The sequence below is a fragment of the Seriola lalandi genome, unplaced genomic scaffold (genome assembly GCF_002814215.2).
Source record: "Seriola lalandi dorsalis isolate HSWRI2012SDOR001 ecotype SW California unplaced genomic scaffold, Sedor1 jcf7180002054599, whole genome shotgun sequence".
NCBI lineage: Eukaryota > Metazoa > Chordata > Actinopteri > Carangiformes > Carangidae > Seriola > Seriola lalandi.
Window position 1 is genome coordinate 496,946 of NW_019525152.1, and position 24,770 is coordinate 521,715.

The window sequence follows — 24,770 nt, forward strand, 5'->3', positions numbered from 1 at the left end:
GGGGGGGGGGGGGGGGGGGGGTATGGTATGGATTGATCGTTGAAGTTATTTTTTTCTACTAAAAATGCCAAATGTTCAGCGCTTTGAGCTTTTTAAATATGAGGATTTTCTGTTTATGCTGTCTTATATTACTGTATTACTATTTTAAAAAAAAAGCCATCATGTGCTCTGGGACATTGTGATGGTAATTCTGTTCCATTTTTAGACTTTTGTTTTTTACCGTTTTCGTACATTTGACAGACTAAATGATGACTTGAGTATTCAGAAAATAAAAAGTGGAAATCATGGAGGAAAATGTTAGAGTGAGAGGAGTAACAGTGCTGACAGGCATAATACATTCTCCTCTGGGGATTATTTATTGTAATTTAAAGGGTCAGTTCACCCAAATGACAAAAAAAGTAATTTCTGTTGCAGATAGTTTCGGTTTTTATTTGTCCATGTTTTTCTGCCGCAGAATCCCAGGACAGTTGTACACCCCTGAACTCTACAACTATAATATGTGTTCATGTGTCATCTCCCTGATGATTATAACCTCCCTAACTCCCTACAGGTGGCGACATAATGTGAACAGCCTGTATGCCCCAATACAGATTGGTCTGGTATTTTGAGCCACATTTTCCTGGCAAGCATCGGACCAGAGTCACCTACAGACGCAGGACTTACTCCGATAACAAGGCAGATATTTTGGTAAGAGGTCACATTGCAGATTATCCATGTTACGAGGAGCCCGTCTTCTCAGTTGATTTGGAAATTCTGAATGAAAATAAAGGCCAAACAAGCAGAATGTGGAGAAATAACACAGTAAAAACACGTGTCGTAAAAGTGAATTCAAAAACAGGACTTGAAAATAGACCCCTGAACATCATCTTTATTATCATGACCTAAATTTCCAAACTGTCAAACAGATAGAAGTAATGCAGAGAAAAGCTGAAATCCTTCAAATCAAACATTTTAAGTGCGGCACTTTCTCCAAAATTAGAGTTTAAGAAATAAATGTTGCTTTGAGGCTTATTTTTGAAATCTGCGCACACTCATTGTTTAATCAAGGAACTAAGAACAACCTTAATGAAAACAAAATCTGCTTTAGCAGAAAGGAAAATAAAACACAGCAGTTTTGGTCAGTTGCTGGCAATGTAACAAAGTCTTGCATTTTGTGCTTTTTTTTTTGTATCAAGTTCCTATCAACTGAGGTTGCAGAAGGCACATGTGCATCATTGATTTAATGGAATTTGCGCTTTAAGCTTTGCTTAGTGTGTCTCTGGAAAATAAGACAGGTGTGCAAGTTAACATACAACACATAAAGCTCCCTCTGAGCCAATTCACATCCCACAGTACAACTTCAAAGAATCTTCTAATTCCCATAAAACTGGCAGTGTAAAACCAAAGCCATTTCTCATGATTATCTGCTATGTACAATACATGAAGAGAAGAAAATGTGTTTTGTTTCTGAGATAATTTAAGGTCTGTAGTGACTTATGGATAAACATGTACACCAATGCCGTATGTGGAGTGTAAACATCAGGAATATTCTGGCCCATAGATTTAAAAGCATGCTGTTACGTAGCTGCAGCGTGTGCCTCTCATGCACTAGTGTTACATTTGAGTCACCGTGCTAAGAATCTAAAATAATTACTCAGCGATGTTTAAAAAACCCACTTATGTCTGTTCTGAAGGCATGTGCAGAATCCTCAAACACTCTTCTAACCATCTGGATGGAAAAATATTCGGCCTGCTGCATGATTAAAAAAAAGAAAGAGAAATCGTTTTCATCGTCCAGTATGCAAAACATTTTTCATCCAGATGGTTAAGAGTCTTTGAGGGTGCTGGAAATACCATCAGAACAGACATAAGTGGGTTTTTTGGGCAATTATTTTCAGAGTACAGATGATTACCACTGTGATTTGAATGCAACTTTAATGCTAATCCATGAGAGGCACAAACTGGGCCTAGCTGTTATGATGCTGTTGACCTACGGGCCATGGCGCTTCAACGCTTTCATACTTGTCATTGTAGCGTTTGTTTTTGCATCCACAGCAGTATGTACAATGTAGTGCTTTTTTTTTTTTTTTTTTTTTCTTTCCGAGGCACAGAGGTCACGAGGGGTTCAACCTGGCAACCGCACGCTGTTCCCACTAATGCCACAGAGCTGCAATCTGTGCAAGAACAAGCAAGCCACACACTGGCCAATATTAATGCTGCACAGGCTCCTCTATCTGTTAGTGTTCACGCAAGTGTTTCCCATCAGCCCTGTGAGTCATAGCATGTTGGGGAGGTAAAGCGAACACAGCAGCATGTTCTGTCCCAGAGCCGGGAAGCGCCTGAAGGCCTCCCAGGCGTCGGAGAAGATGTTGTATTTCAGAAAGACGCGGTGCTCCAGGCTGGTGGGCAGGCTGACGTCCCGGCTCATGATGTAGATGCCGTCGTTGTGCAGCGTGCACGTCAGGTTCAGGCCCGACTTGGACGTGTTCTCCTTCAGCTGGATCCACTCCCCCGTGGTGACGTTGTAGGACTGCACAGTCAGTACGTCCTCCGTCTGGCTGGGGCGTCGCTGCCTCCGGCCCGCCTCCAGCTCGTGGGTGTAGCCGCCCACCAGGTAGATGGTGTCCTCCACTGAGAGCATCTGCTGCTTGCGGATGTGGGCTGAACAGGAGCGAAACACCGTCCAGGTGTCAGAGGTGGGGCAGTAGCAGAGGACGTTTGTGTTTCTATCTGTTAGACACAGAAAAAGTCAAAGCAGCAGACAAAGCAACAGTTAAAGGATGATTTTCCTGATTTAACTATTAATCGCTTTGTCTCTAAAATGTCAGGAAACAGTGAAAATTGCAGCCACAACCAAGGAGATATATTGACATTGCTTCTTTTTTTATGAGCAACAGTCCACAGCACAAAGATATTCAGTTTACCATCATATACAATATAGAAAATCACCAAATCATCACATTTGAGAAAAGTAAATGTTTGGCATTTGTGCTTGAAAAATTACTGAAACGATTAATAAATTATTTAAATAGTCGGCGGTTCATTTTCTGTTGATCACGTAGTGATGATCTAATAACTTATACAATATGGAAGCAATTACTACTATAACATCCTGTGCCTATGCCAAAGTCCTTTAATTGAAGTTAGATAAATTGTTATAATACACGTCAAGGTGTCCTTGTTCCTGGATTATTCATCTGGAGCAGTTTAGTGCCTTGCTCAAGGACACTTCATTATGCAGAGAGGAAGAGCCAGGGATAAAAACCCCCAACCCTGCAATTTATAGACAACCTACTCTAACAGCTGAAACATTTGCCACAATCTCTTATGGCTTAAGAATTTAACAGAGAGTGAAAAACACTTCAGTAGCTACTAACTTATACTAACCTCTTGCAGTGTATCCACCCATGACGTAGATCATTCCCTGGCATTCACAGGCGGAAAACTCAGCCAGCGGGTCAGGCATCGAGGACACACAGGTCCACCAGTCCTGCTCCGGGCTGTAACACTCCACCGTGCCCAGACACTGGCCTCCTACTGCGTACAGCTTCCCTTGTACCGCCAGCAGCTTGAAGTTGGACCTGAAAGAAGAGGACACAGGAAGTGAAACATGACAGCAACAAACAGACAACTGGCCTGGGAGGGGATGCAGGCTCAGTACAGTGCAAAAGTTTTAGGCACTAAAAGTAAAGTTAGGACGCTTTCAAAAGTAATGTCATAAATAAGTTTTCTTTTTTTCTGTTTACTGTATTTTGTATGAAATTAATTGATAAAGTTTTTCAAAGTAATTGGCAGGTAAGTTGTTCCAAACATCTTGGAGAACTTGCCACAGTTCCTGTGTGGATTCAGTCTGTCTCAGTGTCTTCTGTCTCTTCATGTGACTCTGTGATGTTCAGCATCTGTTGCAGGACTTCCTGTTTTTCTTGTCTGAATATAGCTCTTTATGACTCTGGTCGTATGTCGTGGTTCGCTGCCCTACTGCAGAATGAATGGTATCTTGATGGTATCTTGTGATGGATAAGAATATGAACAAGTTCCTAAAGGTTTTGCACAGTACTCTAGATCTGGACCTACCTTTTCTGGTTGAGCGGAGCCACCTGGTTCCACTCGTTCCTGCAGGGGTTGTAGCAGTGCACCGCAGAGATCTCCTGACTCGTCATCCTGTAACCACCAACAATGAACAGGTAGTTGTCAAGGACAGCTGAGCCGTATCCTCTGACGTTGATCATATCTGGAGGCAGGTTGTTTGCCAGCGGTTTCCAGCGCTGCTCCACCTCTCCGTACCTCAGCATGGACCAGGGTTCATCCTGATCAGGCACGTCCAAGGACAGACAGGTGAAGTCTCCGATGGCTACCAGGGTGGCAGTGCCTTTCATGCGCATCTCCCTGACCTGGTCTCGAACAGCAGAGGGGAGGCTGCTGTACTCAGGCCGCCTCAGCATGGGATGATAGTAGCAGGTCATGTATTTGAGGCAAGCATTACGCAGATCATGAGTCCCATAAACCTCAGAGAGGCTGTACAGCTCCACGCAGTTGTCAAGCCGGATCTCCGAGGTCAGGAGCTTCAGGATGGAGGTGACCTGTAAAAAGGAGGCGGTCTCAATCAGGTCCTCCAGAGTCTCATTGACAACCTGAACTTTAGAGGTGTTGATGAACTCCAGGACCAGCTCCAGCCCGGGGACGCTGAGCCCCTGCAGCTGCACCGAGTCCTCCGTGGACTCCCTCATACCTGAGCTGTACAGCGCACGGAAATAGTCGCTCTTCTCTATCAGCTTCTTCTTATTCACCTCGTAGATTTTGTCATCCATGACGATGGCAATAATCTGGTCAGATGACATGGTGAAGCTAGCAAGCTGGGTGTCTTTTATTAACTTCAGGTTGAGTTTTGTTTTTGCTTGCCCTTTGTCGGCCTCCTGAGCGAGTCACCGTTTACATTTCACCGGCGAGGGAGCTCTGTGGCCGGTCTATATATGGTCATGTTCAACCCATAGATCGCCATGGAGCAACTTTCGTTAGCCGGGGGAGCTAATCAGTTAGCCGGAGAAGAACCGCTGCAGTTACTAGGTAAACTAGCCAAAAGAGCCTTTTCCTCGGGTTAGCATTCCTCGACAGTCCGCTAAAAAGTCGCCCCAGTCACTAAAGATGTTGGTTAGATAATGTAGTTTATTTCTGACAGTGGCAGTAACATTTCCCATTGCATTTTATAAACCATTAGCGGGACGATGCCGAGCTGTCAAATTTTAACTGTTTTGATTCTGCACTTACATCATATCCGGGTTTTACTCTTCTTCGTGAGGTATTTTTTTTTTTCGCAGAGCTGCTGCTGCCACCTCCCGGTAAGTGGAAGAACTGCTCATATCATTGATCAACCTACACTCGTAGAAATGTACACAAAACCAAGAAAATGATCAATTAAAAACAACCGATTCAATGCAGTATGTGACATCAACAGGTGAGGAAAGAAATAAATTAAAGTTCAAACAACGTTAAAAATAAAACAAAAAGTTCTCATTTCAATAGGAGGCTGTAAGAAGTCCGGTGCACCTAGGCTACAAGACTAAGGCTACTGCAAGGCTAATGTGTAATGTAAATACATATACTAAAATGTTAAATACAGTCATTCATCTTGACTCCCTCCATTTCCTTTAATAAAAGGTTTTTACACCTGCTTTTTGATATACCGTCCGTCACAAGGAGAAAAAGACATACGAACTGTAGAGAAGAAACTAAATAATCAATACCACAATCAGACAAATGCAAATATAATAATCAAATGTAATCTTTCTTTCTTTACATAGATGAACAACATAATGTTTTATTTTGGTCATGGCACGATACTCTTGACATATGCAGCACTCAGCAAGACCAATTAAAAATCCTGTTCTTCGTGGTGAGTTTAATACCTACGCTGGAAGGCTAGCATTAGCTGCTAACCTTTGGAAATTTCAAGGGTAGCATTAGCTAACCTTTGGACATTAGGCTAGCGTTAGCAGCTAACCTTTGGACATTAGGCTAGCGTTAGCAGCTAACCTTTTGAAATTTCAAGGGTAGCATTAGCTAACCTTTGGACATTAGGCTTAGCATAAGCCGCTAACTTTTGAACCTTACAATTACAAAGATAGCTTCAGCTCATGCTAAAAGCTGAATATTATATGGCTAACTTTACCAAATAACTCTTGGGCAAAGAGTCTAGCCTCAATCAACATTACACAGTATTGAAGGTTGGACATTATAAAACCAACATTAGCTGCAAAACTTCTAGAGTTTGGCCGTTTCAAGATTTTATTGTTTCTAGACTTCTTTGCTAAGCCCACATTATCTGTAAAAATTACACAGTTTGATGGAACTCTCCAGCTCATATTCGTCTATCAGTGCACAGTTTTAAGAAGATCAGCAGTTCTGTTGTCCATGTCCAGCTGTCAATCAAGATAACGTTTGTTATCACACTGGTGGCGTCACTGTATGACTGAGGCTTTAGCACCGAGAAGGGAGTGAAGTTACAGAAAACACACTGAAGCAGGCGGTGGGGCCTTCAAAATAAGAGCATAGCGGGCAAATATTGTTTACATACACAGTAGTAGGGTCTACAGTCTGTAAATTACCTTTTAATAAATAAAAAAAGACATTAGACAGCCATTGTCATCCATCTCTGATATGATATAGCGCGCTCCTTGACACAGTTAATGTGTTCAGCCACCAGTATTTTCAAATTGCATGTCCAGTCAGAGAAAATTGTTCCAGTGAATTGTTCAAATGTGATGTGGAGGATTTTACTCAACAGTTTTGCTGTTGTTAATCTTAGACTTTTAAGATGAAACATGTTCTGCCTGCCAAGCGAATTAATTTTCTGTTGATCGACTCATTGATTTATCAGTCAATCATTTCAGCAATTATTGTTAGACAAAATTGTATATCACTTTAACGTTAGTGTATAAATTCTTAAAATGCCTTTTTTAAAATTTAAAATTTATCATATGACAAGCAATACTACTAATAGCCTACTGCTGCCAATAATTCTATCAATGTAAATAGCCTAATAATGATAATAATATGCGGGAATGAGAATACTATCATTGCACTGTGCTGCACCTTGTAGTTTTTGTCAAATCTTTATTCCTAAACTTCATTCTAGGAATAAAATGAGAGTTTTAATCTGAAAACCGGACCGGAAGAGTCATTAATAAACAGTGTTGTTTGACAGTGGTGTGGGTGGAGGAGGGGGAGGTGGAGGAGGAGGAGGGGGGAGGGCGAGAGACAGGCAGGCAGGCGCATCAATGACAGGGACGCCACAGAAAGCCTCACCGCTCGGCCTGTTTCATGTTTGTGGCTCCAGGCAGCGGACAGCCGGCTGTTTGTGATCCGAGCTGAGGATGCGGGAGCAGGTGTGGGCCGCAAGGTTCCCCCGCTGCCTTTTACTCATCATCACCGCTCTTACATCATCCGTGTCCGCCGACGGAGACCTGCGGCCGTGCGATGAGGTGAGCGCTCTTTATTGTTCATTATCATTGTTATTATTTCCTTTTATCCTGACGCCACTTCAAAACAGAACTGTGCAGAAGATGTTTCCTTTTAAAACGCAAAAATCAGGGTCTTAATGTTTCTTTTTTTTTTTTTTATCATGGCTGTCATGAGGATGTTTTAAATGTTTATCCTCTACTACAATGCGGTGATCAAGTTAAGAAAATGGCCATGCATCCAGGAATAAACAACCAGATTAGATCTATAAGGCTTCTCTTAATGCACAATAAAAAAAACACTACTACTACAAGTCGTACTCCAGTTACTATGTTTTGGCTCAGCTTTGTCCTTTCCACGCTGCTGATCGGCTTAAAATGCGCTTCATGTTGACTATAAACACGCTCCATAACAAGATGACGCTGTGTGCTGGCCTCCATCCCCTCCTCTGAGCAGCCTCTTGCCGGCCGGCCCGGCCAGGATTACCCGCTGAGGAGGAGGAGGAGGAGGAGGAAGAGGAGGGAGGGGGGGCAGGCTGGGCTGTCAGGCTTTTCTGATGCTGCCTCATTGATTACAGTGAAAGCAGTGGGCAGCATCTCTTTCAGCAGGCTGTGTGTTTAATTTACACACATCACTAGTAGCTCAATTTTAAATTAACATCCAGTTTTAAGGAGAAATTGGAATTTGGAAAATAACTTTAATGCTTTCTTGCCAAGAGTTAGATATAAAAATAGATATTATTATTTGTGTTTTCTGACAAGGGTTTATGTGGTGTAATTAATGTCTTTATTAGTGGTTAATAAATCATATACTAATGCTTTGCAGTTCAGTTATAAGCCATTAGTAACAACCACTTTTCAGTTGCCAGGGAAATCATTAAGTCCTTAAAGAAGAGTAATGGGTTTCTCAGTTTGTAGTAAGACATTAGCAAAAGTTAATCAGTCACTTATAAATGTTAATAAATACTTAATTAAGGGTTCTACAGTAATCTATGAAGTGTGTAGTTATAAATGTTAACGAGCTGTTTAGAAATGGATCTGGGTCCAGATGTCCTCACAACAACAAGAGAGGATTTTTCACAACCTGGCAACTCAAAAGTTATTCTCATCAATGTCTGATTACTGATCTATAAAACATTAATAAATGGTTTATTAACCAGTAATAGAGTCATTGATCACAGCTTGCTGCCTTGTTAGAAAGTGGTACCCAGTGGTCACTCTGTAGATGTACTCTACTTAAAACAAACAGTTAATTTTGCATATCTAAATTTTTAACAAAATTCAAATCACTCTCCCATTATATGTAGAATTAAAGCGTAGAAAACCTGTAACTGAAGCTTGTTTTGTACTTTTAATGCAACATTCTCGGAGTCCAAAAACCTCGCTCTGGCAGATCTCCCTCTCCTCCCCCGAACCTGCTGTTCAGCTGGGCAGACGAATCAGCAGCTGTCTGCAGCAGAGCGACCACATCTCAGTAGCAACTAATTAAACTGGAACAGTCGCAGAAACCAACCTGCCACGTGTGTCCAGGGGAATTAACCAGCGAGAGGGGGAGAGCTGGTTTGCAGATGTAGGGTGTGTGTGTGTGTGTGTGTGTGTGTGTGCAGTACAGTTAAGCCTGAGCTCTTTTAAAAGACTAATAACCTCTCTGCAGCCATAAAGATGTCAATTCATGCTTTACGCCCCCCAACACACACACACTTAAACAAACATACAAACAGTTGCATGTGAAGCTGCGCTGTGATGCACCTGCTGTTTGTTTGTTTGTTCATGGACAAACAGGAGGTCTTGGTGCCGCCTGCGCTAACGTGCTGACAGCGGAGGGAAAGGTGAGGCTGATAAAAAGGACATGGGCTAATGTGTTTCGCTGGTCTCCAGGGTGACTCACGCTGGTTGTCATGGAGACTGGTGAAAAGCAGAGAAGGGGGGGGGTAGAATTCAGCGCCATGACAATCCAACCTCTGAGTCAGGAGATTGAAGGATTTATGCAGACAACAGGAAAGATGGACATTCATCTATTTGGTCTGACTCTGCTGATATTTCATACTGAAGGACAAAAGCTCTGACAACGTTCAGAAAATGACAAAAACTCAGCCGCAAATTTTTATTCTCATCAGGATGGAAAAAGTATCTGAAGCTGCATTTGGATTTGAACTCGTCAAACTCACTGAAAGCTACAAAACTCTGCTCCTACTCAGCTGTATATATATAACATAACAGTTTACTGTTGTTTCTTCAAATGTTAATGTTACTTTCAATTTCATGATGAAAAAATAGAAAAAAGGAAACATTAATTGTGGCATGTGCAAAAGTTGGGAAACCCTACTATGTCAGTATTTATTAATCTCCCTTCAGCCAGTTGTTAAACATGTGGGTGAAAATAATCAGCCGGAAAGATCCGAAGCAAACAATCCACCATGAGTGAGTTCAGGAAACAGACGGCCGCTCACAGTCTCCTGACCTGAACATCGCTGAGAGTCTGTGGGTAGATCTGAAACATGCAGTGTGTGCAGGACGGACTAAAAATATCTTCGATCATGAAGAGTGATCTGCGGGAAGAGTGGGTGAAAACTCCTAAATCAAGAATAGAAAGTCGTCCAGGTCATGTGGGCGTTTGATATTTTGGGGAAGTTATTCGCTTCCTTGCCGAAAGTTCAATGGGAAGATGATATCACTCTCATGTCTGCTGTCTGTTTCAGTATGAAGCTACAGGCAGCAGCCGGCTAGCTTAGCTTAGCTTAGCATAAAGACTGGAAATAGACAGCTCAGCTCTGGGCAAAGGCAACAAAATCTGCCTTTTACTGCCTCAAATGTTCACTGATTATCCTTTGGTTTGTTCAGTATTCATTCATTTATTTATTTATTTATTTAAAATGACATTTCAGTCTGAAAGATAAAGCTGGTGAAGGTTGTTTAGAGCAGAGTTTTTCACTTGTTCAAAAGAGGTTGTTTTCTAAAAAATGTTATAAAATGAATGAAAAGAATAAAAGATATATTGCAAAATAAAACAGAAAAAAAACGAACATGTTCTAATATGTGGTAAATGAAAAACAAGAGAACCGCTCTGAGGTGCGGTGAGTGTTGGTCTCCAGCTCTGGATGCAGGTTAAAAGGACTCGCGCCTCTAAATCAATGTTCGGTCAGTTCAGATGATAAGAGCGTAATGTCACAAGCAGGCGTCCTTGGAAAGAAGCCACTGTACTGATGACCTTCTGTTGTGCTCTTAATGGACCATTAGTGCTCCAGCGGTTGGTTTCCGTGGTGACCGGGGTCAGCCACCACTTTCACCCTTAAAACGCCTCCATCTCCAATGTTCCCTTTTATATGACCAGCTTTTATTTGATATGGAATAGAAAATTACGCTGTATTGATCTTTGTATCTATTTGTGTGTGTGTGTGTGTGTGTGTGTGTGTGTTCTGCAGGCAGACTACTACTACCAGTACACAGAGTGTGACAGCACAGGGTCACGATGGAGAGTCGCCATCCCTCTCAATCCAGGCTCCTGCTCAGACCTCCCACCTCCCACCAGAGGAACAGACTGCTGTGAGTACTGCCAGTGTGTGTGTGTGTGTGTGTGTGTGTGTGTGTGTGTCTGTGTGTGTTTACGTGTAAATCTGACCTTCTTTTCCTCCCTGTCTCTCAGCTTTCTCCTGTCCGGCTGGGATGTTTTTAGAGATGTCCACACAGGAGTGCACGCCGTGTGCAGCCGGCTCCTATTCTCTGGGCAGCGGCCTCCGTTTTGACCAATGGGACTCCATCCCTGCAGGTTTCACCAGCCTGGCCAGCTTCATGGACCCCGGGCCCAATGGAGAGGACAGTCAGGCCTGTAACAGGTGACACACACACACACACACACAACTGCTATTCCCACAAACACTGCTATCCGTTCTTCCTTGCTGTTTTGCTAAGTGTGTTTGTTGTTGTTGCAGCTCATCATGGACGCCGCAGGGCGTGTATCTGGAGTCAAACCGCGACGAGTGCACAGTGTCTCTGGTTTACGCCGTCCATCTGGAGAAGCAGGGCTCCGTCTCCTTCACCTACCAGTACCCCGACAACAACATCTTCTTTGAGTTCTATGTGAGCGCCTCTCACTGCATCCAAAACATCACAGACACTGATACGTATGTAATCATCCAACAATATGTATGTCAGACTGTAAAATGAACTTCTGCTTTAACGTGTGTTCAGGTCCGGAACGAGCAGTGTCAGGAAATGGCCCAGAGTGACGACCAGAAGTGGATCACCAGCAATGGAGAATGGGACACACACACGGTGAGGATGTGATTCTGCCTCCTGTGCATGCGTGTTGTGTGTGTGTGTGTGTGTGTGTGTGTGTGTGTATATGTTATGGATTGTGTGTGTGTTCATCTTTGTTTCAGGTGAGTCTGAAGTCCGGTACAAACATCCTGTACTGGAGAACCACTGGCATCCTGGTGGGAGGGAAGATGGTGAAACCTGTGCTGCTCAAGAACATCCAAATCGAAGGTCAGAATCCCGTCTCTGATGTCGATTTCTCTCTAGAGCTTCATATTTACCAGGTGAAAAGACGCTGCGTGCATGTGCTGCTACCTCACACACAGTATGCACACATGTGTCCAGGTGTTGCCTACACGTCCGAGTGTTTTCCGTGCCGACCCGGCTGGTTCAGCGCCGCCCCCGGCTCTTCGTCCTGCCAGCCGTGTCCCAGCAACACTTACTCCGTGAAGGGGGCGTCCTCCTGTACACCGTGTCCCGAGCACCACTACTCACGTATGTACGCGTGTCATCATAAAACCGCGTCCTCTGCGTTCTTGTCTCGGCGCTTTGCACTCACACACACTCCTCTCGCAGATGAGGGATGGGCAGAATGCAAAGTGAGGCCGCCGTGCTCGGGGAAGGACTACTTCCAGATCCACACGGCCTGCGACAGCGAAGGGAAGGTCAGTGGCGTCCACACGTTTTACATTTCACACACACACACACATGTACAAACACACCCTCTTTGTCATGGGAATAGGAAGAATTTTAAGGTAGTATTTGATAAGTTGTCAAAGATCAGTTGATCAGTTGATTTCTAGGTAAATAAAGCAAAACAATGGAACTGAAACTAGACTTCTGACGACAAACACCCCTGATGGTTTTATATTTAATTCCTGAAAATTCCTTTTTATCTTCGACCACTGCACCTTCATGTTTAAGGCAGCAGATCTCATGAAGCATCGTCCTGCATTACGTTTGAACTGATAATAAAGAGAGACGACGTGTTGTCAGCTCTTTCAGGACACTGCGCTGCAGCAGGAACAGGAATCAAGTCTCACCACGTGACGGGGGAAGAAATGATGAATCGCTTAGTGAACACTTTGCATGTCACCTGATCCACAATCAGCGTCGCTGGCTCTCGCCCACGACCTTGTTTTGAAAGAGCTGAGTGAAAGTGACGATTGTTCAGGAGCAGAAAAGAAACACATCCCTTTATTGTTGATGCTATTGTTTGTTTTTGTGTCTTTTAAACTCTATTTTTTATTTTATTTTCCTTTGAGAATCCCTCCACCCTTCGCTAATATCGTCCTCTGTGGTTTTTTGTCGGGTACAGACGCAGGTGTTGTATCGCTGGGTGGAGCCAAAGATTTGTGTGGAGAACGTCACTGGAGCTGTGGAGCTGCCTGCGACGGGGCAGAGAGAGACCTGCCCCCCCTGCAACCCCGGCTACTACAACAGCAACGACTCCACCTGTTTGCCCTGCCCACCTGGAACCCACTCCGACGGCACCAACGGTAACCCTGCTCACATCTGCTCACATCTGTCCATTTGTCACTGAGGCACTGATGCTGTATGGATATAACTGTATTTATCCAAGTATAAGCATACAGTATCTACACAGACAACTGCAACCATTGATTACTTTTATTATCAGTTAATCTGCCAGTTATTTTCTAGATTGATCAATTATTGGTTTAGTGTGATGTGTTCAAAGTCTTGTTTTAGTCCAACAACATCCAGAGATTTTCATTGAAGTATCATAAATGAGAAATAAAAGCTTTAAAGCGTCACTTTTGAGAAGCAGGAAACAGCTCGTTTTTTTGGCACCTGTTCTGTGATATGACAGTGAAATCTATTTAATTATCTTCAACACTTTCTATTCAAAGTCCCGTTACACTCCCTCGTAGTTTCTGTTCACTTCATAACAGTCGTATACTTCAAAGAGCCGCTCCATCCGGTCCCGTCACGTCCTCTCCTTCATTCTCAGTGTTCGCTCCAAAGAGGCGACCAAGCTGATTATAACCCCCTCCTGAAAAGATGTGTAAACATAATATTACAGGGAAGTGTCACTGTAGTGTCTAATTAAAGCTTTGTGTGTGTGTGTGTGTGTGTGTGTGTGTGTGTGTGTGTGTGTGTGCGTGTGTGTTTTGTAGTGTGTGCCAAGTGCCCTGCAGGTACAGAGCCCGTGTTGGGATACGAGTACAAATGGTGGAACGTGCTGCCGTCCAACATGAAGACTTCCTGTTTCAACGTGGGCAACTCCAAATGTGACGACATGAACGGTGAGCGAGAGACAGAGAGAGAGAGAAAGAGAGGTCGTTGTCTAATTTGTGTAGTTTCATTAAAGCTCTTTAACAGAATAAATAATAAAAATAAATGAGCATTTCTTCATTGATACGACCAGAATATTCAACTTTATCCGACCTAATCACAACCACTAATACGAATCAACCCTCACATCATATATCCGGGATCCTTTACGTGTCTCTCCTGTATTTCCTGTCTCTCTCCACTTTCCACTGTCAAATTAATGCATAAAAAACTGCCCAAAAAAGTAACTTAAGAGAAAAGAAAATAAAGTCCATTGCTGTCACTGCCGTCCAGTCTGATGATGCGTTCAATGTCTGATGTATAAAGTGTAACGTGAGTGTTGTTGTTCCTCGTCAGGATGGGAGGTAGCAGGCGACCACATCCGCAGCGGAGCAGGCAGTTCAGATAACGACTATCTGATCCTCAGTCTGCATGTGCCCGGCTTCAAGTACGTACATCACCTGGTAAAAATACAGTTCGGCAACACAGTGTGGGATAATGTTGAGAGTGTGTGTCCTGACCCACGGCCTGTGTTTGTGTTTGTGTGTGTGTCTGTGTGTGTGTGGCAGGGTCCCAGCCTCGCTCTCAGGGATGACCGGCATCGAGTTTGGCCGGATCACCTTCGTGTTCGAGACCATCTGCTCCGCCGACTGTGAGCTCTACTTCATGATGGTGTGTGCTTGACACGTGTTTGTGTGCGTGTGTGTGTGTGTGTGTGTGTGTGTGTGTGTGTGTGTGTGTGGCATTAAGCAACTATTTTCACCAGCGAGCCAGAACAGTCGTGTCGTGTCACTGAGGTCCAGTTCATTGCGGCGCTCTGCTAATTGTTTTTTAATGATAATCCAACCCCGTTTTTTCCCCGTCTGATTGTTGTGCTGCGACGCCCCCTGCAGGATGTGAACAGGAAGAGCACCACGGTGGTGGAGTCCTGGGAGGGCAACAAGGGGAAACAGTCGTACACACACAGCATGACCAGGAACGCCTCCGTCACATACACATGGGCGTTCCAGAGAACCAACCACGCTCTGGACGTGAGTGAATTTTAAGCTGCTGCAGCTTTTACCGTCACGTGATTCTCATTTTTATTTTGTTCTTTGCTACGTATCACATTTTATTCTTACTTTTTAATAGTTTTATTTTTACACACCTTTTCACTGATCGCTTGTTGGTCTTCATTATTTTTATTTTCTTAATGGTTTTTTAATTCATACGGATCATTAATGTGTTTTTAATTTGTGTTTAATGTTTTATCTTTTCACTATCCACATAGTTTTAGTGGTTACAGCTGCCTTGATAATTTATGCTTTGTTTTATTCGCTTGCTTAAATTATAACATTAAATTCGATATCAAGCTTCATGTTTCTACCCTCGTCCTGTGTCTGTAGGTGCGTCGCTACGTCAGCGACGCGGTGAAGCTGTACTCCATCAGCGTGACGAACGTCCTGGACGGCGTGGCCTCGGCGTGTCGGGCGTGCGCTCTGGTCCCCCAGAACTCCCAGCGGGCCGGCTCCTCCTGCGTCCCCTGCCCCGCTGGTTTTTACATCGACAGAGACACCAACCGATGCCAGGAGTGTCCGCCCAACACACACCTGGCAGGACGACACACCTACGGGCAGGACGCGTGCGTCGCATGTGGACATGGAAGTATCAGCAACAAGGTAGAGACACGTCCTCTGGGTTCGGACTGGGTGTCAGCTGATGGTTCTGATACTGACACAATGCTTTTATCTGCTTACATCTTACTTTGAGAAATCATTCACCTCTTAGTGGATAAATGGATGAAGAAAGTCTGAAACATTTTCATTTTAAATCAGGAACTTTCTGATCAAAGAATGAATTAAAAAACGTTACGAATCACGTTCTTCTTCTCTTTTCAGGAACACTCTCGCTGCTACAGCAACTGCTCCTTCTCCTACACGGACAACAACCGCACCATGACCTTTGACCTCAGCCCTCTGAGCGACGTGGCCTCGATGACCATCGGGCCGAGCTTCACCTCTAAAGGCACCAAGTACCTTCACCTGTTCAACATCAGCCTGTGCGGCCATGAGGTGACGCACACACACGCACACACACACACACGCACACACACACACACACACACACACACACAGGATTATTCAGACACATTAATCTTACACCACAACTACTGAGAAACACTCATAGTGGCTTCACGCTGCCTCCACGCTCACAGCCAGCTTACATCATAAGCCTTTTGTTTCTTATACATTTTTTCCCTCTTGTTTCAAGCATTAGAAATATATTCTATACATGTGAAAACATTATCAAACTAGTGTGTAATTAAATGAGAGTAGGATGTGTGTGTGTTGTGGCTGCGGCTCCATCAGAGCACATTAAATATTCCAGCTACGAGACAAACTGACAGTTTCCACATCTTGTTTTGAAGAATCAAATAGTGAAGAATGAAAAAAAAAGAAATCAAATTTAATCACAAGTGTAACCGTAGCAACTGACAGATGTTTTTCATGCTGTTTGACTGCACGTGTCCGCTGCAGGGGAGGAGAGCTGCTGTCTGCACGGACAACGTCACCGACGTGTCCAGCAGAGACGACCAGAGCGACTCGGCTCAGTTTGTCAACTCAGTGGACAGCTTCATCTGTCAATCAACCATCATACCAGCAGACGGGCGGGGCTTCAGGATGGCCATTTCCTCCCAGTCCATCAGCCTCGCAGACACTTTCATTGGTGCGATGCTCGTTAACTTGCAGCATGTGGCTCTGTGATCAGCCGGTGATGTTTGGCGTTTACACATCTGTCTCTGTTTTCTTTTTCCAGGAGCGACAGCGGACACCGTCCTGAGCGGCGTCAACGCTAAACCAGAGCTTTTCCCAGAAAACTCCAGGAACGTTCCAGACATCAACTTCTTCTACAGGTACAGTCTGACGGACGGAGACAGAGGCGTGTGTGTGTGTTCTCGTTGTGTTTTGTCTCTCATAATGTTTTTCTTTCAGGTCGAACCAGGCGACGGCCTCATGTGATCAGGGCCGGAGTTCAGTCATCACTGTCCGCTGTAACCCAGGGAAGTCTGAGCGAGGAGAGCTCTCTGTGCCCAGGTAACTGATCATGCAGCAATGCATGTGTATGTGCCGTTAAGTGAAAGATCTCTTTTTAATACTCTTACGGGTAAATTAGAAATGAGATCATGTCAGGAAATCTGTGGATTGATCCGTGTGTGTTTGTGCAGCTCATGTCCTGCAGGAACATGTGATGGATGTACGTTTCACTTCCTGTGGGAGACCACTAGTGCCTGTCCACGCTGCACTGAGGACGACTACCACAAGATAGAGGGAGCCTGCAAGGGAGGCGTCCAGGTAACACACACACACACACACACACACACACACACACACACACACACACACTGTGATTAACTTTGTCATTGAGGGTTAAATTACTGAAAGAGTGACAGAAACTGAGTCAAAAAATCTGTCTCTGTTCCTCTCTCTCCAGGAAACACTGTACGTGTGGAACGAGCCAAAGCTGTGCATCAAAGGTGCCTCGTTACCGCTCAGAAGCTCCTCCCCCTGCGAGGCCATCGCTCTGTGGCTGAAGGTCGGGGTTGGCGGCGGAGCCTTCGCGGCCGTGCTGCTCATCTCCCTCACCTGCTATTTCTGGAAGAAAAACAAGAGGTGAGACGCACCTGCCAATATAACACGCCACCATCAGTGTCAGTCCAGGACAACATGCTCATTAAGTGGTTCAGTGGTTATTTAAAGGCAGAGGTGTCAGCAGCTGTTTGTCAGAGACGGTAAACAGAAGGTTTTATTTACAATATCAGAAAGATGTGGACTGTAGTTTTTTAACTTTTGTTATAAAGTCCTGGGTTTTTAATAGGTGTCACATTGTCATGGCCTTCTCAAAATATGTGCTGTGAGCATACACATAGTTATTTTTCCTTCCTCCTTCCTTTCCTTGAACTGAAATGAAAGAATCCAGTGTTTTGAAGAAAAAGAGAAAAAGAGAAAAAGAAAACATCAGAAAAACTGAGAAAAGTCATAAACATAATTTTTATATAATAGAAACATACTTTTTTCTTTTTCATCCATTTAATCATTTTGTGATCCCACAGATTCACCTTTGGTCTAAATAGTAATTTAAAAGAAGAAACGTTTGATTTTTGGATACTATCATAAAATATCAGGTTGACAGAATATACGGGGGAAGAAATCTGTGATTCCGAGAATAAAATTGAAATAGTACAAACAAAAACAAGACAGTATTATGACAGTGAAGTTGAAAATTTATGAGGAAAAAATTGTTTTTTTAAAATAAAGTCAAAAATGTCGAGAATAAAAGTCATAATATTATAATTAATAAGAATTATAATGAAGTAAAAAGCATTTGTAGTAGTGTAAAGTAAAATCCTTAGGAAAAACATTTGATAATATTACACAAATCTAGAATAAAACAAGTTGTTTTTATGAAAAAACAAGTCATCATTTTTCTAGAATACAGTAGAAAATTTAGGTTACAATATTTTGAAGAAAAAAAAATAATATTACAACATTTTAAATATCCTGTCGCTGTTCATGATCTGAAGTTACAGGTTCACTATTGGCAGATTTCTGAAGATGGAAAAAAAGAAAAAAGTTAAATGATGTATGAGTCAATAATCAGACATGAAGCAGCAGATGAAGCACAGCTGGGTCCTGGTTTTCTCCAGTCGGCTGAGCCAGTCATGGCCTTAGAATGAATTCCTGGTTTAAAAAACACCACATTTTATTAGTATTTGCCTTCACACATTTACACAGGATGCTGTCTGTGCTAAATGACATGCTGCCTCATGATGACAAAGCCTCTGTGGTCTGTGGTTAGGCTGGAGTACAAGTACTCTCGTCTGGTGATGTCTGCCAACAAGGAGTGTGAGCTGCCAGCTGCAGACAGCTGTGCCCTGGTCGAAGGAGAGGAGCCTGATGACGATGTGGTCTACGCCCAGAAACCCACGCTGCTGGGGAAACTCCGCGCCATAGCCAACAAGGTGTGTATCATGCTTTCATTTAAAATGGTCAGTGTAATCTGTTGCCATAATATGTATATGATTTTTAGGAAAGATAAAAAATTATAATATGTCCTTATTTCTGTCAGTAGTAATAGCGATCTCTTTTTACCCACTCCAGGGCCAAATCTGCCTAATTGTAATTAAAGTAATGTTTTTTATTTCATGATTCCCAATTTATATTCTGTGGCTAAGTATGAGGGCATAATGAGTTTTTATTTAATAATATTTAAGTTTAGTTAAAGCCAAACCCACTTGGACAATGATGAAAAAATTATCTCCACCAAGTCTTTAGTCTAACCTCACATTAAATGTAAAACATCTTCACTTATATGAACAGATGTAACTGTGTTTAGAGCTATGACTGAATAGAAGCAGTCCGATCTAGCAACACTGCCTCACGGCCACAACTGTTGAGAATGACAGGATTTGTAGTATAGTAATTAATTTTCTAAATAACGTCTTTAATGTGTGTGTCTTTCAGCATGAGGATGGAGAGAGCAGTGAGTCTGTGCAGCTGAAATCCTCCCAGTCTGATCGATGGGTTCTGGGATAAACAGACACCAACAGATGCAGAGGCAGAGTTAAATAAAGGAGGAACATTCAGTCAGTGATAGTGTCACTGTCCACCTCCTTATGTGTCCTTTGACCCCCCCCCCCCCCCCCCCCCCCCCGCCCCTCCCTGATTGTGGGAGGGGCACCGATACAGATCCCAGTTCTAACTGGAGAATGGCTGCCTGGTTGGACACTTGGCTTTCACCCCTCGACTCTAGAATAAACAGGAAACACACGCCTGCTTTAACGCCATGGATGCTCAAGGGCAGCAACTGAAAGAGAAACACGCTTTTAATGTTTTTTGTATATTTTGTATTTTTATTTGGCATTTTCTGTTCAGAGTCATGTATTTATATCAATGTGATAATGATGAACCTTTATTAAAGTCCTATTTGGCTTTGGGATTTTGTGTGTGGATTTTTAGAGTTCATACAAGTCATGTAATCTCTGCCTCCAGGTTGTTGTAGTGAAGAACCCACAGAGAAACATTATTACAGAGCCTTAAGATAACACTTTATTGTCCCAAATGACAACAAATATTGTCTCATGGAAGCTGTTTTCAGCAAAAAAAAGCTCTAAAACCAAACAGCAAATAGACTTGGTTTGCAACATGCTAATGATAATGAAGCATTTAGCAATTAAAGAGCCAGATGTTTCCTTTAGGTGGTGGTGGAGACCAAAAATAGAGCCAAAAGAAAGTGAATGATGGACTGATGGATGATAATATAGTAAAGCATAAAATTGCCAAAAAACGTCAAAATATAGTATGGCATAAAAATATCAAAAAACATCATAGTATAGTATGGCATAAAACGTCAAAAAAACATTTTAGTATATTAAGGCATAAAGGTTCATAAAAGCATCATAATATGGTAAGGCATGAAAACGAAATAGTATAGTAAGGCATAAAAGTTAAAAAAAACATCATAGTATAGTAAGACATAAAAATTCATAAAAACGTAATTGTATAATAAGGCATAAAATCAACTAAGTATAGTAAGGCATAAAAAGTCAAAAAAACGACATAGTATACAAAGGCATAAAAATGAAATAGTATACTAAAGCATAAAAACGACATAGTATAGTAAGGCATAAAAAGTCAAAAAAACGGCATAGTATTCTAAGGCATAAAAACGAAATAGTATAGTCAGGCATAAGAAGACGTAAAAACGTCATAGTATGGTGAGGCATTAAAAGACATAGTATAGTATGGAATAAAATTGACAAAAAACGTCAAAATATAGTAAGGCATAAAAATGCCAAAAGAAGTCATAGTATAGTATGGCATGAAAGGTCAAAAAAACATCATAGTACATTATAAAGTACATAAAACATCAAAGAAATCATTATATTAAGGCATAAAAGGTCATAAAAACATCACAGTATTACAAAGCATAAGACAAGATAATATAGTAAGGCATAAAAATATCAAAAAACGTCATAGTATAGTATGGCATAAAACGTCAAAAAATCATCATATTATATTAAGGCATAAAAGGTCATAAAAACATCATAGTATGGTAAGGCATGAGACGAAATAATATAATAAGGCACAAATATGCTAAAAAACATCAAACTATACTATGGCATAAAAATGCCAAAAAATGTAATAGTATAGTATGGCATAAAATGTCAAAAAAACATCTTGGTATATTAAGGCGTAAAAGGTAATAAAAACATCATAGTATGGCAAAGCGTGAGACAAAATAATGTAATAAGGCATAAAAATGCCAAAAAACGTCAAAATGTGCTATTGCATAAAAATATCAAAAAACGTCATAGTATAGCATGGCATAAAACGTCAAAAAATCATCATATTATATTAAGGCATAAAAGGTCATAAAAACATCATAGTATGGCAAAGCATAAGACAAAATAATATAGTAAGGCATAAAAATGCCAAAAAAGGTCAAAATATGTTATTGCATAAAAATATCAAAAAACGTCATAGTATAGTATGGCATAAAACGTCAAAAAATCATCATATTATATTAAGGCATAAAGGGTCATAAAAACGTCATAGTATGGCAAAGCATGAGACAAAATAATGTAATAAGGCATAAAAATGCCAAAAAACGTCAAAATATGATATTGCATAAAAATATCAAAAAACGTCATAGTATAGTATGGCATAAAATGTCAAAAAAACATCTTAGTATATTAAGGCATAAAGGGTCATAAAAACGTCATAGTATGGCAAAGCATAAAAAAAATAATATAGTAAGGCATAAAAATGCCAAAAAACGTCAAAATATGTTATTGCATAAAAATATCAAAAAACGTCATAGTATAGTATGGCATAAAACGTCAAAAAATCATCATATTATATTAAGGCATAAAAGGTCATAAAAACATCACAGTATGGTAAGGCATGAGGCGAAATAATATAATAAGGCACAAATATGCTAAAAAACATCAAACTATACTATGGCATAAAAATGCCAAAAAATGTAATAGTATAGTATGGCATAAAATGTCAAAAAAACATCTTGGTATATTAAGGCGTAAAAGGTAATGAAAACATCATAGTATGGCAAGGCATACGACAAAATAATATAGTAAGGCATAAAATTGCCAAAAAACATCAAAAAAATATTATGGCATAAAAATATCAAAAAACGTCATAGTATAGCATGGCATAAAACGTCAAAAAATCATCATATTATATTAAGGCATAAAAGGTCATAAAAACATCATAGTATGGCAAAGCATGAGACAAAATAATGTAATTAGGCATAAAAATGCCAAAAAACGTCAAAATATGCTAATGCATAAAAATATCAAAAAACGTCATAGTATAGTATGGCATAAAACGTCAAAAAAACATCTTAGTATATTAAGGCATAAAGGGTCATAAAAACGTCATAGTATGGCAAAGCATAAAAAAAAATAATATAGTTAGGCATAAAAATGCCATAAACGTCAAAATATGTTATCGCATAAAAATATCAAAAAAAGTCAAAAAATCATCATATTATATTAAGGCTTAAAAGGTCATAAAAACATCACAGTATGGTAAGGCATGAGATGAAATAATATAATAAGGCACAAATATGCTAAAAAACATCAAACTATACTATGGCATAAAAATGCCAAAAAACGTCATAGTATAGTATGGCATAAGACGTCAAAAAAACATCTTAGTATATTAAGGCATAAAGGGTCATAAAAACGTCATAGTATGGCAAAGCATAAGAAAAAATAATATAGTAAGGCATAAAAATGCCAAAAAACGTCAAAATATGTTATTGTATAAAAATATAAAAAAACGTCATAGTATAGTATGGCATAAAACGTCAAAAAATCATCATATTATATTAAGGCATAAAAGGTCATAAAAACATCATAGTATGGCAAAGCATGAGACAAAATAATGTAATAAGGCATAAAAATGCCAAAAAACGTCAAAATATGCTATTGCATAAAAATATCAAAAAACGTCATAGTATAGTATGGCATAAAACGTCAAAAAAACATCTTAGTATATTAAGGCATAAAGGGTCATAAAAACGTCATAGTATGGCAAAGCATAAGAAAAATAATATAGTAAGGCATAAAAATGCCAAAAAACGTCAAATTATGTTATTGTATAAAAATATCAAAAAACGTCATAGTATAGTATGGCATAAAACGTCAAAAAATCATCATATTATATTAAGGCATAAAAGGTCATAAAAACATCATAGTATGGTAAGGCATGAGACGAAATAATATAATAAGGCACAAATATGCTAAAAAACATCAAACTATACTATGGCATAAAAATGCCAAAAAATGTAATAGTATAGTATGGCATAAAATGTCAAAAAAACATCTTGGTATATTAAGGCGTAAAAGGTAATAAAAACATCATAGTATGGCAATGCATAAGACAAAATAATATAGTAAGGCATAAAAAGTCATAAAAACGTCATTGTAAAATGAGGTATAAAAACGACATAGTATAGTAGGGAATAAAAGGTCCTAAAAATGTCATAGTATAGTATGGCATAAAACGTCAAAAAAACATCATATTATATTAAGGCATAAAAGGTCATAAAAACATCATAATATGGCAATGCATGAGACAAATAATGTAATAAGGCATACAAATGCCAAAAAACATCAAAATATGCTACTGCATAAAAATATCAAAAAAAGTCATAGTATAGTATGGCATAAAATGTCAAAAAAACATATTGGTATATTAAGGCGTAAAAGGTAATAAAAACATCATAGTATGGCAATGCATGAGACAAATAATGTAGTAAGCCATACAAATGCCGAAAAACATCAAAATATGCTACTGCATAAAAATATCAAAAAATGTCATAGTATAGTATGGCATAAAACGTCAAAAAAACATCATATTATATTAAGGCATAAAAGGCCAAAAAAACGTCATAGTATGGCAAAGCATCAAACGACATAGTATAGTATGGCATAAAAATATCATAAAATGACATAGTATAGTATGGCATAAAAATATCAAAAAACGTCATAGTATAGTATGGCATTAAACATCAAAAAATCATCATATTATATTAAGGCATAAAGGGTCATATTAACGTCATAGTATGGCAAGGCATGAGACGAAATAATATAATAAAGCATAAAATTGCCAAAAAACATCAAAATATAGTATGACATAAAAATTCAGAAAAAACGTCATATGGCATAAAACATAAAAAAATCATCATAGTATATTAAGGCATAAAAGGCCATATCAATATCATAGTATGGCAAAGCATAAGACAAGATAATATAGTATGGCATAAAAATATCAAAAAACGTCATAGTATAGTATGGTATAAAACGTAAAAAAAACATAATATTATTTTAAGGCATAAAGGGTCATAAAATCATCATAGTACGGCAAGGAATAAGACAAAATAATATAGTAAGGCATAATAATGCCCAAAAACGTCAAAATATAATAAGGCACAAAAATGCCAAAAAAACGTCATAGTATAGTATGGCATAAAACATCAAAAAATCATCATTGGCATAAAAGGTCATAAAAATATAGTATGGTGTAAAACGTCAAAAAAACAGAGTATATTAAGGCATAAAAGGTCATAAAAATGCCATAGTATAGTAAGGCATAAAAAGAAAAAAAAATAGTATAGTAAGGCATAAAAATGTAGTAGTATACTAACACGTAAAAATTTATAAAAATGTTATAGTAAATTAATGCATTCAAAATAATAAAAACATCATAGTATAGTAAGGTATAA

General features: G+C 40.2%; 2 protein-coding genes across 2 annotated transcripts; one reads left to right on the forward strand and one right to left on the reverse strand.

The window, feature by feature from the left end:
* Window positions 1-853: 853 nt before the first annotated feature.
* On the reverse strand, window positions 854-5,216 carry klhl42 (kelch-like family, member 42). Its single transcript, XM_023419368.2, has 3 exons — window positions 4,054-5,216; window positions 3,367-3,560; window positions 854-2,709 (listed from the first exon to the last, which is right to left on the reverse strand). Exons 1-3 carry the CDS (start codon window positions 4,815-4,817, stop codon window positions 2,255-2,257), a joined length of 1,413 nt encoding a protein of 470 aa, XP_023275136.1. The 5' UTR covers window positions 4,818-5,216; the 3' UTR covers window positions 854-2,254.
* Window positions 5,217-7,244: 2,028 nt separating this feature from the next.
* Window positions 7,245-19,958, forward strand: LOC111664706 (endosome/lysosome-associated apoptosis and autophagy regulator family member 2-like). Its single transcript, XM_023419405.1, has 22 exons — window positions 7,245-7,457; window positions 10,856-10,976; window positions 11,077-11,266; window positions 11,363-11,510; window positions 11,622-11,705; window positions 11,813-11,918; window positions 12,033-12,182; window positions 12,264-12,352; window positions 13,006-13,186; window positions 13,826-13,954; window positions 14,340-14,430; window positions 14,552-14,654; window positions 14,876-15,013; window positions 15,368-15,640; window positions 15,860-16,033; window positions 16,499-16,688; window positions 16,779-16,875; window positions 16,955-17,056; window positions 17,188-17,314; window positions 17,454-17,632; window positions 18,819-18,981; window positions 19,484-19,958. The coding sequence occupies exons 1-22, from the start codon at window positions 7,350-7,352 to the stop codon at window positions 19,553-19,555; spliced, it is 3,015 nt and encodes a 1,004-aa protein (XP_023275173.1). The 5' UTR covers window positions 7,245-7,349; the 3' UTR covers window positions 19,556-19,958.
* Window positions 19,959-24,770: the final 4,812 nt, after the last annotated feature.

Coding starts and splice junctions, on each gene's coding strand:
- klhl42 (XM_023419368.2), bottom strand. CDS start 4,817: ATGTCATCTGACCAGATTATTGCCATCGTCATGGATGACAAAATCTAC. Junction 3,561..4,053: donor GCTCCGCTCAACCAGAAAAG/GTAGGTCCAGAT, acceptor CTCTTCTTTCAG/GTCCAACTTCAAGCTGCTGG. Junction 2,710..3,366: donor GGGTGGATACACTGCAAGAG/GTTAGTATAAGT, acceptor TGTGTCTAACAG/ATAGAAACACAAACGTCCTC.
- LOC111664706 (XM_023419405.1), top strand. CDS start 7,350: ATGCGGGAGCAGGTGTGGGCCGCAAGGTTCCCCCGCTGCCTTTTACTC. Junction 14,655..14,875: donor GTGAGCTCTACTTCATGATG/GTGTGTGCTTGA, acceptor CGCCCCCTGCAG/GATGTGAACAGGAAGAGCAC. Junction 17,057..17,187: donor GGAGAGCTCTCTGTGCCCAG/GTAACTGATCAT, acceptor GTGTTTGTGCAG/CTCATGTCCTGCAGGAACAT.